Genomic DNA, 12,024 nt, shown 5'->3' with positions numbered 1-12,024 from the left:
TCATGGCCTGGTGCTGGCTGTGGTGTGTTTTCCTTTCACTTGTGGCTGGCCTTTGTTTCCATCTTAGCTGGTCTTTTCTTTTCGTGTTGGGCAGGGTTGTGAAGTGATGTGAGCGGGCAGAGCGTGGGGAGCCCCGTGGTGGGGCGAGGGCCTGGGGGTGTCGGCGACTTGCGAGGAGGTGGCTGTGGGTGTAGGCACTTGAGCGCTGGGTGTGTTGGCGGATGGAGCTGCCCCAGCTGCTGTGCTTGAAGCGGAGGAGAATGGGGAAGGAAGGGAGGAGGAAGAAGGAAGAGGGAGAAGGAAGAGGGGAAAAAGGGGAGAGTCTTCGTCCTGCTGCTGCTGCTGCGTTGGGTCCGTGGCTGTGGTGCCACGCGTGTGCCCCTGTAGCCGGGTTGTCGTTGTGTTTTGTGTGCCTCCTTGCCTGAGGTGTCTGGAGAGCAAAGAAGAAAATGTCCTCTGTAGGGCAGGGTCTTGCTTTTGGGATGGCCTGAGCCCCTGTGCCCCGAGAGTGGTCTGGAGGTGGAGCTGAGCCAGCGGGTCTAGTTGTAGAGCTGTAGTGGGAAGGAGGAGGTGGAGGTTGCAGTCGCTGAGGCTTTAAGTTCCCTTCCAAGAGCAATGATCACATTGTGCCTGTGTGAGAGCCGGTGGCGGGTGTTTTGTGCAAGGTTTTGGAGCAGGGGAAATGTGTGTGTGGTGGTGGTGGCAGGGCGGTGGCGGGCTGGGAGCCATGGTGTTGTCGGGCAACAAGCAACGTTGTGTTGGTGGGTGCTGTGCTTGGGGTGCTGCCACGTGCGCGGTGATTTGGCGTACCGAGGTGTCGTCAGTGCAGGAGGTAGGCTGATGTTGGAGGTGCATGGCTGGACCTTGTCCTTGTTGCCCTAGACCAGTTGGTGCTGCCAGGTGTTTTGAAGCAGCGCAACGAGAGACCTGTCGTGACAAATGCCTGAAGCGTGAAGAGCAGCGGAACCCAGGCTCATCCAAGTGATCTGACCTCGGTGTCAGGGAAGGTTCTGGAGCAGATGGTCTTGAGTGCCGTCACACGGCACGTACAGGGCACGCAGGCGATGAGGCCCGGTCGGCACGGGTTCATGAATCACAGAATCACAGAATCAACCAGGTTGGAAAAGAGCTCTGGGATCATCAAGTCCAACCGTTGCCCTGACACCACCCTGTCATCTAGACCATGGCACTAAGTGCCATGTCCAGTCTTTTCTTAAACACATCCAGAGACGGTGACTCCACCACCTCCCTGGGCAGCCCATTCCAATGTCTAATAACCCTTTCTGAAAAGAAATTCTTCCTAATGTCCAACCTGAACCTCCCCTGGCGAGGCTTGAGGCTGTGTCCTCTTGTCCTGTCGCTCGTTGTCCGGGACAAGAGGCCGACTCCCACTTCACTACAACGTCCCTTCAGGTAGTTGTAGACTGCAATAAGGTCACCTCTGAGCCTTCTGTTCTCCAGGCTAAACAACCCCAGCTCCCTCAGCCGTTCCTCATAGGTCAGACCCTCCAGACCCTTCACCAGCTTGGTCGCCCTCCTCTGGGCTCGCTTCAACACCTCAACATCTTTCTTGAAGTGCGGGGCCCAGAATTGGACACAGTATTCAAGGTGCGGCCTCACCAGTGCCGTGTAGAGAGGGACGATCGCTTCCCTAGACCGGCTGGCTACACTATTCCTAATAGAGGCCAGGATGCCATTGGCCTTCTTGGCCACCTGGGCACACTGCTGGCTCATGTTTAGCCGGCTGTCGATCAGCACCCCCAGGTCTCTTTCCGCCGGGCCGCTTTCTAACCACTCTTCCCCCAGCCTGTAGAGCTGCATGGGGTTGTTGTGGCCGAAGTGTAAGACCCGGCACTTGTTCTTGTTGAACCTCCTGCCGTTGGTCTCGGCCCATCTATCTAACCTGTCCAGATCCCTCTGTAGGGCCTTCCTACCCTCCAGCAGATCGACACTGCCACCCAGCTTGGTGTCATCTGCAAATTTGCTGAGGGTGCACTCAATCCCTACGTCTAGATCATCTATAAAGATACTGAACAGCACCGGCCTCAGAACTGAGCCCTGGGGAACACCGCTAGTGACCGGCCGCCAGTTGGACTTTGCCCCATTCACCACCACTCTCTGGGCTTGGCCATCCAGCCAGTTTTTAACCCATCGAAGAGTCCACCCATCCAAGCCCCAGGCAGCCAGTTTGTCTAGGAGGATGCTGTGGGAGACAGTGTCGAATGCCTTACTGAAGTCTAGATAGACTACATCCACAGCCCTGCCCTCATCTACTGAGCGGGTCACTTTGTCATAGAAGGAGACCAGGTTGGTCAAGCAGGACCTGCCTTTCATGAATCCATGTTGGCTGGCCCCGATGTCCCGATTGTCCTGCATGTGCTGTGTAATGGCACTCAGGATGATCTGTTCCATCACCTTGCCTGGCACCAAGGTCAGGCTGACAGGCCTATAGTTCCCTGGATCATCCTTCCGGCCCTTCTTGTAGATGGGCGTTACATTTGCTAATTTCCAGTCAGCTGGAACTTCTCCAGTTAACCAGGACTGCCGGTAGATAATCGAGAGTGGTTTGGCAAGTTCATCTGCCAGTTCCTTCATTACTCTGGGGTGAATCCCATCCGGGCCCATAGCCTTGTGGGTGTCCAACTGGCACAGCAGGTCACTAACCGTCTCCTCCTGGATTACGGGGGGTTCACACAGTCCCCCGTCCCTAACTTCAGGCTCTGGGGGCCAAGTCTCTTGAGGACAACCGGTCTTGACATTAAAGACCGAGGCAAAGAAGGCATTGAGGACCTCTGCCTTTTCCTCATCCCCTGACACTACACTACCCTTCTCATTCAGCAAGTGGTGGAGGCTCTCCTTGACCCTCCTTTTGCTGTTAATGTATTTGTAAAAGCTTTTTTGGTTATCTTTGACCGTAGCAGCCAAATCAAGCTCTAACTGAGCTTTGGCCCTTCTAATTTTCTCCCTACACGACCTGGCCACGTCCCTATAGACCTCCCAAGTTACCCGACCCTTCTTCCAGAGCAAGTAGGCTCTCTTTTTTTCCTTGAGTTCTAGCCTAAGTTCTCTGTTTAATCAGGCCGGTCTTTTTCCCCGATGGCTTGCCTTCCTACACACTGGGACAGCCTGCTCCTGAATATTTAGCAATTCCCTTTTGAAGCATGTCCAGCCTTCCTGGACTCCTTTGCCCTTCAGGACCCCGACTCCCAAGGGACTCGGTCCACCAACCGCTTAAACAGGCTAAAGTCTGCCCGGTGGAAATCTAAGGCAGAAGTTCTGCTCTTGCCCCTCCTTACTTCCCCCACTATCGAAAACTCTAACATTTCATGGTCACTGTTCCCAAGACGGCCACCGACCCTCACATCTCCCACTAGTCCTTCTCTGTTCACAAACAACAGGTCAAGCAGGGCCCCTCCTCTAGTGGTCTCATTTACCGCTTGCGTGAGGAAGTTGTCTTCCACACATTCGAGGAACCTCCTAGATTGCTTCCTCTCTGCCATGTTGTATTTCCAGCAGACATCCGGCAAGTTGAAGTCGCCCACGAGTACAAGGGCTGGCAACCGGGCGGCTTCTGACAGCCGCTTGTAAAACGCCTCGTCCGCCTGCTCATCCTGGTTGGGTGGTCTATAACAGACTCCCACCGTAATGTCTGCCCTGCCGACCTTGCCCCTGATCTTCACTGATAAACATTCAACCTTGTCATCCTCACCATCTTCCTCAATTTCGACACAGTCCAAGCACTCCCTAACATATAGCGCTACCCCACCGCCTCTCCTGCTTCGCCTGTCCCTCTTAAAGAGCTTATAGCCATCCATAGCAGCACTCTAGTCATGAGAGTCATCCCACCACGTGGGATGGCAGAACAATGCCATGGAATGCTACAGGCTTGGGGAAGAGTGGCTGGAAAGGTGCCCGGTGGAAAAGGACGTGGGGGTGTTGATGAATAGGCGGCTGAATACGAGCCAGCAGTGTGCCCAGGTGGCCAAGAAGGCCAAGAGCATTGTGTCTTGTATGTGAAGTAGTGTGGGCAGCAGGAGCAGGGAGGTGATGGTCCCCCTGTCCTGGGCAGTGGGGAGAGCGCACCTCGACTACTGTGTGCAGTTTTGTGCCCCTGCCTACAAGAAAGACATGGAGGTGCTGGAGCGAGTCCAGAGAAGGGCACTGAAGGTGGTGAAGGGTCTAGAGCAGAAGTGTTGTGAGGAGCAGCTGAGGGAACTGGGGGTGTTTAGTCTGGAGAAAAGGAGGCTGAGACCTTCTCACTCCCTCCAACTTCCTGAAAGGAGGTCGTAGCAAGGTGGGGGCCGGACTCTTCCCCCCAGTTGAGAGGAAGCAGCCTCAAGTTGTGGCAGGGGAGGTTTAGGTTGGTTATTACGAAAAATTTCTTCACTGAAAGGGCAGTCAAGCATTGGAACAGGCTGCCCAGGGAAGTGGTTACGTCCCCATCCCTGGAGGTATTTAACAGACGTGTAGATGTGGTGCTTAGGAACATGGTTTAGTGGTGGACTTGGCAGTTGTAGGTCAACGGTTGACCTTGATGATCTTAAAGGTCCTTTCCAACCAAAACAATTCTCTGATTGTATGATCTGTACCATGCCTCTCCTTCATAGAATCATGGAAGGGTTTGGGTTGGGAGGGACCTTCAAATGCCATCTAGTGCAACCTGGCAGCAATGAGCAGGGCCATCTTCAGCTAGATCAGGCTGCTGAAAGCCCCGTGCAAGCTGACCTTGAATGTTTCCAGGGAGGGGGCATTTCCCACCCACGTCCTGGGCAACGTGTTGCAGTGTTTTAACACCGTCCTGGCCAAAAACATCTTGCTTGTATGTAGCCTGATTGTCCCCTCTTTGAGTAGGAAACCATTACCCCTTGTCCTATGGTTACAGGCCCTGTTCAAAAGTCTGTGGCCATCTTTCTTCTAAGCCCCCTTTAAGTATTCAAAGGCCACAATAAGGTCTCTGCGGAGCCTTCTCCTCTCGAGGCTGAACAACGCCAACTCTCGCAGCCTTTCCTTAGCGGAGGGCTGTTCCAACCCGCTGATGGTGTCTGTGGCCCTCCTCTGGACCTGCTCCACCAGGTGTGTGTGTTCCTTGTAGTGAGGAGTCGAGAGCTGCTCATGAGTGGGTGTAAAGCGGGATGGAGGGTGGGCAATGTGGCGGAGAGAAGGGCGGAAGAGATGATTGTGCTGACGCTGGCTAAACCCTCCAGAGGTTTTGCAAAGAGGCTGAGGGAGGTGGCTCCTTGGGGAGGTGCCGAAGAGCAGAGTGGGCCCGGGATGTGCAGAGCCCTGTAGGGAGCAGGGCTTGGAGTAGGTGTTGAGCGGAGGTGGCTTCCCGCCACCCCAAAGGCTCGTTGCTGTGCTTGTGAGACGAGAAGCACGGGCAAGCTTTTTGCAACAGGTCTTTATTTTCTGTCGAATAAATAGGGGAATAAATAGGGGAATAAATAGGGGAATAAATAGGTGAAGAGCATTGTCGAAATAAATAGAAGGAGCAGTATAACCGGAGGAGCCGTGAGTGGAGGCTGAGGGTGCAGGGCCGTTGGGGCAGCGTGTGTGGCCGTGCGTGAGGGGAGGCCAGAGGTGGGGAGGGCTCGGTAGTCCCAAGGTGGTGTTGGGGCCGTGGGGCCGTGGGCGTTGTTCGGGGTCGTTGGGCTAATTGCGCAGGGTGCGGGTGAGGTTGTGGAGGTGCTGGAAAGAGGCGCGAGCTTCGAGGCGGACGTGGTCCCAGGCGCAGGCGCTGTGGTTGTGGGTGCGGAGGAAGTCGTGGATGCGCGCAAAGTACTTGTTGACGTTGAGCAGCAGGTTGCGGGGCCCTCGTCCTTGTAAGAGCGCGGCGTTGTCTGTGAGGCATCGCTCCAGGTGGTGTCTGTAACGCTGGAGGTTGTTGAGGAGGTCATGGCGTGCGTGGGCGTCCCAGTGCCGGGGGGTGCTGGGGCTGCTGAGGGTGTCGAAGAGGTGCTGGAGGATGCAGAGGGCGGTGGCGGCGGCTTGCTGTGGGTGGGTGGTGTGGAGGAGGGTGTGAGGGAAGAAGGGCGGCTGTTGGAGGTGGCAGGGCTGTGTCGGGCTGGGAGCCATGGCCTGGAGGAGCTGGAGGCTGTCGGAGGGGAAGGTGTCGTCGCGGGGCCGCAGGTGGGGGCAGGCGAGGGCGGTGGCGAGAGCCGTGAGGAGGAGCAGGAGCACCGGGGCGCGGTGTGGGAGGCAGGGCGGTGGGGTTGCGGGCGCAGGCATGGTGTGGCTGTGGGTGCCGTGTGGGTTGTGGTGGGCAGGAGCCGTGCCAGGCGTGGTGGTGGTGCGGGTGGGCGCTGTGGCCGGGGTGCTGCCGGGTGGCCGGCTTTATGCGGAGCGTGGGCTTTGCCTTCGTCGCTTTCTGGTCGCGGCGAGTTTCCGGCCGTGGTTTCCAGTTTTGGCTGGTGGCTGTGGTGGTCGTGGGGAAGTGCGTCGGTGGGGTGGCCGTGCGAGGGGAGGGCGGTGGGCGGGGGTTTGGTGGGGGTGAGGTGGGGGCAGGTTGGCTGTAGTGGTTGAGCGGGGGATCCGAAAGCGGAGGGGTAGTGACACTTTGGTCAGTTTCCCTGTTGATGTGGGTTTTTTGTGGTTTCTCCTTTCCCTCCCAGGCTAGCTCTCATGCCAGTTGTGTTGCGCTGAATTTCCCTTCCTCCCAAAGTCTCTTTTCCTTATGTCATGGTCCTGTATTGTTTGTGGGTTTTTTACTCTCGGTTTGTTTGTCATCTTCGTTTTTGTTTGAATGCATCATTGTTTTTGAAATTTTGGGAGATTTGTAAAATGATGTATTTCTCAGTGATCTTGGGAGTGATACAAAAATCGGAGATCTCCAAACCCCCTTGCTTTCTAACTTTCCTCACCGAAGTGGGAAGCTGAGTGCGGCTGGGTAAGGAGTCCGAAAGAAAACTCAATAACACCAGAGTGTTATTAAGCAGGCATTCTATATTGCAGTGCTGGGCAGCACTAGGGATTATCCACCACGAGTGCTCCGCCGATTTTGCAGATTTTCAGAGATTATATACCATAAAGTTTTACATAGTCATAAGATTCCCAATAACTCATTTGCATAGTCATGAGATTTCCCGGAACTCATTAATGTATGTAAATGTCCGTTCTGCATGCACAGTCGTTTTCTCTGGTGGTCGTCAGGGGTCTTCAGATGAAGGCTTATAGTCTTTCGCTGACTGACCCCTGCTTCTGCGCAAACTCAGTCCATGGATCACGTAGGTCATGTAAGCTATGTCCTTCAAGGCAGCTGTTGCAACTCCCTTATCTTTAGGTTTCTGTGCCTCTGTTTTCCCAAGGCCAAGTTGTCTGAAGTGAAATACAGCCATCCTAATTAGAAACTATCTTTTCAAGCCCATTTGTCTGAAGTGAGATATACCCATCTAAATTAAAAAAAGGCTCCCCTTTGTTTATTTATATAACTAGCTTAGTCGAATGTCTAAGGTATTTACAACATCCTCCTTGTTCTTGGGGCCCCCAGCCGTTTCAGGAGCTCTCTAAGTGTAGATGATCTTTGAGGAGGTGGCTCTGGGTCTAAGCTCTGGATCAATGAATGTTTTTTGATGAAGTTGGTACAGTCTCTTTGCTTCCCATTACTCGGTTTGAACCTCTTCATGATATGAGTGATAAGAAGTCTTGTCTAAGCTGTTGCTTATGGAAAAATGAAGGAGATGTAGCCAGAAATATTTTTAGGGTGGGTTTTTTTTTTTTCACATATGAGGAGTTTTTCATGAGTTCTGTCTCATTGTGCTGCACAGAGGAAAAGGTTGTTTACAAACAATTCCATTTTTCCAATTTGCTGTGTTTGCCTGGTGAAATACGTCTGTCTTATGTCCTCATACTACTGTAACTTCTCAGTTTCTAACTCTTTTTTTAAACCACTTTTTGTCCGTCATTTTTTAAATTCTTTTTCAATGGTCTATTTTTTTCTGGAGGTCCCAAGTGCAATCTGATGCTGAGGGTAGTTGTTATCAGAGGAGGTTGCTGATGGCCTTTTTCAGTGATGCTTTTGGATAAATCTCCAGGAGTGGACGTCCCACAACCTCCCTGATCCCTCTTCTGCTGTTGTATCACCTTTATGGTGAAGATAATAATAATGTGTTCATTCTTTTCTGTTTGAATTCCCTGTGTTCCAGCTTGTGTCTTCAGCTCTCCTCCTCTCTTTTTATGTCTGAGAAGGGTTTGCTTTATTCAGCCACGTCAGAGAAGACAGTGCCAATGAGGTCCCCCCTGCCTGGCATCACAGGGTATTTCTGGTTAGAAGGAATGTCGGGATGACTGTAGTACAACCTGGAAAGTGCGTCTTGAGGGGTCCTGCTGTGTACCTGAATATGTTTGGTCCCACTTGTTTTCTCACTCTCCAGCTGCATGGGAAGTGCCCATTTGTGTTTGCATGTAGCAGTGTCTCTGCAGTGATGTGGAGGTGGTGTGAGTGAGCATGTAGAACAGCTTCTTTGTCCCACGTGGGAGCAGGCCAGAGCTGCTGAACTCTTGTGTTGTCTTGCTGGGGCCTAGCTGGGGGATCAAAGCACCTGGGGCAGATATTTTTGGGGTGGTGGTTGGAGGGAGAAGGAGCAGCTGGTGCTGGTGGTGCGTGGGCAGTTTGCTTCATGGGGACTGCTGTGCTGGTTGGTTTGGACCTTGTTGGGTTATGGTGTTTTGGGGATGTATTTTTTTGTTTGCTGAGGATGTGTTGGGGTAAAGAAAGCCTAGGCCATTGTGCTCTGTATAGTGAGGCAGGGTCCTTATGGCCACTGGTGTGTGAGCACAGGCAGGAGTGTTCTGGGCTGGTTGTGGTGCTTGTAGGAGAGCAATGAGCAGTCCTGGGCATCTTCTGTGTTTTTTGTGGCTTTTTGGTGTTTCTTGGCTGGGCTTGATAGCACTGGGGTGCTGTTCCTCATTCAAATCTCCACAGGCCTTGGTGGGTTCCGTCCTTGCCTGTTTGAGGTACACCTGGTCCATGCCACCCTGCTTGGTACCAAGCAGTGCTGTAGCATTGCTGAATGGTTGTTTGTGACAGGGTGGTGGTTTGGAGGTGGCTTTCATGTCTTGGCAGCGGGAGAAGGTCGGGAAGGGAGAGGGTGGGTGGTGAGAGAGGAGGAACGTGCACAGCAGGCATCATGTCATCTGGGTGAGTGTGTGCTCTGAGGGTCCAGTGGGAGATGCCTGTGGGCTTGAAGGACCATGGTGGGTCCCTGAAAGCGGCCTGCTGTCTGGAGCCTTTGACCGGGGCAGGAGGCATTGGTGCGACGGGCTGCAGGAGGGAGGCTCATCCCTGCCTGCCTGCAGAGACCTTTTTTGCCTGTCTGGTATATGCATGATGAACACGTATTTTCTTTTTTCTTCTTTGTTTTTGAAAAAGTCTTTATTTCCAACAAGTGAATAAATAAATAAGTAAATAAGTGGCACAGCACAATAAATAAATAAATAAATAAATAAATAAATAAATTTCTGTGATAAATAGTCATTGGCTTGAGAGTCCCGCAGTGTCCATGGCACCTTCCCCTCCATCAGGGGAGGTCACAGATAGGCTAGATAATGCCATGGGTCATAAATACCATCCCTCTCCCCATTGTCTTGCCGCTGTCCATGAGTGTGCAGCACAGCAATTGCCTCCTCCTTCCTTTCCAGCACACCACAGTGCGGGCGTGCGGGCTGTGCCGCAGCCTGGCCCTGGCCTCGCCGTGGTCATGCCCGTTTCCCCGTCGGTGCAGGCTCCTGGCTGGAAGAGGTGTGAACAGTGCTGAGCGATCCCACCGTGGGCTGCTGTGGCCTCTGCTCGACCTGTGGCTGCTGGTGCCGGCTGGGGATGGGCGTTTGGCGCGGGTGGGTTTGCTGGAGGGCAGGAGCGGCTTGGCTCTTCATCCTCTGTATGAGTGTGTCCACGTGTTGGAAGCAGGTGACAGCTTCGAGGCGGACATGGTCCCAGGCACAGGCGCTGTGGTTGTGTGTGCGGAGGAAGTCGTGGATGCGCGCAAAGTATTTCTTGACCTTGAGCAGCAGGTTGCGGGGCCCTTGCCTTTTGAAGACCGTCCTGTTGTCTGTCAGGCATCGCTCCAAGTGGTGTCTGTAACGCTGGAGGTTGTTGAGGAGGTCATGGCGTGCCTGGGCGTCCCAGTGTCGGGGGGTGCTGGGGCTGCTGAGGGTGTTGAAGAGGTGCTGGAGGATGTGGAGGGCGGTGGCGGCGGCTTGCTGTGGGTGGGTGGTGTGGAGGAGGGTGTCAGGGAAGAAGGACGGGTGGAGGTGGCAGGGCTGTGTCGGGCTGGGAGCCATGGCTTGGAGGAGTTGGAGGCTGTCCGAGGGGAAGGTGGCATCGCTAGGCCGCAGGTGGGGGCAGGCGAGGGCGGTGGCGAGAGCCGTGAGGAGGAGCAGGAGCGCCGGGGCGCGGTGTGGGAGGCAGGGCGGTGGGGTTGCGGGCGCAGGCATGGTGTGGCTGTGGGTGCCGTGTGGGTCGTGGTGGGCAGGAGCCGTGCCAGGCGTGGTGGTGGTGCGGGTTGGCGCTGTGGCTGGGGTGCTGCCGGGTGGCCGGCTTTATGCAGTGCCCTGGCTTTCCTTTCATCATCATCATCTGGGCAGAGTTTCCCCTTTTCCATCTTCAGTTTTGCTTTCCGTTTACTTTTCCTGCGGGCTTTTGTTGTGCTTGTCAAAGTGTGAGCAGGAGACGGCCCTGCCATAGGGAAGGGGAGCTGGTTCTTTCCCAGGGTTGATGTTGGGGTGCAGGGTGGGGGAGCCCCTCTCCTGTGCTGGCTCAGTGGGGGATGTGAAAGCGTGGCAGCAGTGGCTTTTGGGGCAGCTGTGCTGGGGATGCGTTTCGGGGTTTCCTTTTTGTCTATTTTGTGATTTGTCTGTCTTGGTTTTTATTTGCAAGTTTCTCTGCCTACCAACATCTATTTTTATTATTTCATGCTCTGAAATTATTTGTATATATGAGTTAATGCATGTTTTCCTTTATTTTTCTCATTGACAAATATGTTTAGTTTGTCAGTGTCTTTTTTTTTTCCTTTTCCTTTCTCTATAGCATCTGCAGTTAGAAGGGTTTTTCCTTTCTCTGCAAGTGTCTTGCAGAACGTTTTTGGGGTTGTCTGTCATCCCCTCCGCTCTTCAAGTTATTTGTCCTCAGTGTGCTGTTATTTATAAATAAATGCATAAATGTCCCGAAGGATTTTTCATCAACTATTCATGCAATGGTGGTGATTTCTGGATTTTGGTGTCTTTATTGTACTTTGAATTTGTTGTAGAAATTAGGCAGCGTTAGGTGTTTGAGAGGCGGGAGCTGGTGGGAATATTTGCCGTTGACGTGCTGGTCCTCTTACATGTAGAAAGCGAAAGCTGGCAGAGTCCCAAGTGCAAGTCGTCACTGCTTCCTGGGAAGCCTCCAGCAGCGAGAGGTACCGGTGGCTGCTGATACAGCGAGAACGCGGCTTCCTCCTGAGGTTTGGGGGGGGGTGTTCATTTTTGATTTAACTTGATCTCTTCATGTGTACGTTGGTGCTGTAAATTCTCACTGCGTTTATTATTTTTGTGTGTGTATTACATTGGGATGTGCTATCTTTCCTGTTAGTCTGTTGCAGGCTGCCTGTGTAGCAGAGATCTTACAAATGCCATAGCTGGTGTGCGTGGTACCTAGCGAGCTGCTTGGTGGAGCTTAAATCTATTCCATCAGGTCACTTATCATTTTTCAGCCCTTTTCCGTCTCGCTTTTTGAGTCTATTCCTGATATTTCAGTTTTGACTTTAGGTACCTTCTCCTGCATGCCTTCTGTAGGTCAGGAAATACACGTGTTGTTTGAAGAGCTGAGTTTCTCTTCCAGTGTTTGCCTATGGGTGGGCATGAAATGCAAAGATAACTGGCTTGCACTCATGTTTTCTAATGATTTTTTTCATTTGAATGTGTGTAGGCACAGGTGTGTGGGAAAGGGATATGTGGCATTGATGTGGTTTTTCCTCCACCTGAGAGGGAGTGGGAATAATTGCAATCCTTAGACCCTGTTCTTATGCGGATTTAGTTATATTGTGTCCAGTT

At 53.1% G+C, this 12,024-nt stretch overlaps 2 protein-coding genes across 2 annotated transcripts; both read right to left on the bottom strand.

Annotated features, from left to right (window-relative positions):
• Positions 1-5,649: 5,649 nt before the first annotated feature.
• LOC137676155 (interferon-like) lies at positions 5,650-6,225 on the bottom strand. The gene has a single exon (XM_068422763.1). The coding sequence runs from the start codon at positions 6,223-6,225 to the stop codon at positions 5,650-5,652; it is 576 nt and encodes a 191-aa protein (XP_068278864.1).
• Positions 6,226-9,690: 3,465 nt separating this feature from the next.
• On the bottom strand, positions 9,691-10,428 carry LOC137675852 (interferon-like). Its single transcript, XM_068422105.1, has one exon. It carries the CDS (start codon positions 10,426-10,428, stop codon positions 9,691-9,693), a length of 738 nt encoding a protein of 245 aa, XP_068278206.1.
• Positions 10,429-12,024: the final 1,596 nt, after the last annotated feature.

Source organism: Nyctibius grandis, chromosome Z, assembly GCF_013368605.1.
Source record: "Nyctibius grandis isolate bNycGra1 chromosome Z, bNycGra1.pri, whole genome shotgun sequence".
Classification (NCBI taxonomy): Eukaryota; Metazoa; Chordata; class Aves; order Nyctibiiformes; family Nyctibiidae; genus Nyctibius; species Nyctibius grandis.
Note: the sequence above shows the minus strand (reverse complement) of the source record. Positions and strands in the feature narration are given on the sequence as shown.

Coding starts and splice junctions, on each gene's coding strand:
- LOC137676155 (XM_068422763.1), bottom strand. CDS start 6,225: ATGCCTGCGCCCGCAACCCCACCGCCCTGCCTCCCACACCGCGCCCCG.
- LOC137675852 (XM_068422105.1), bottom strand. CDS start 10,428: ATGCCTGCGCCCGCAACCCCACCGCCCTGCCTCCCACACCGCGCCCCG.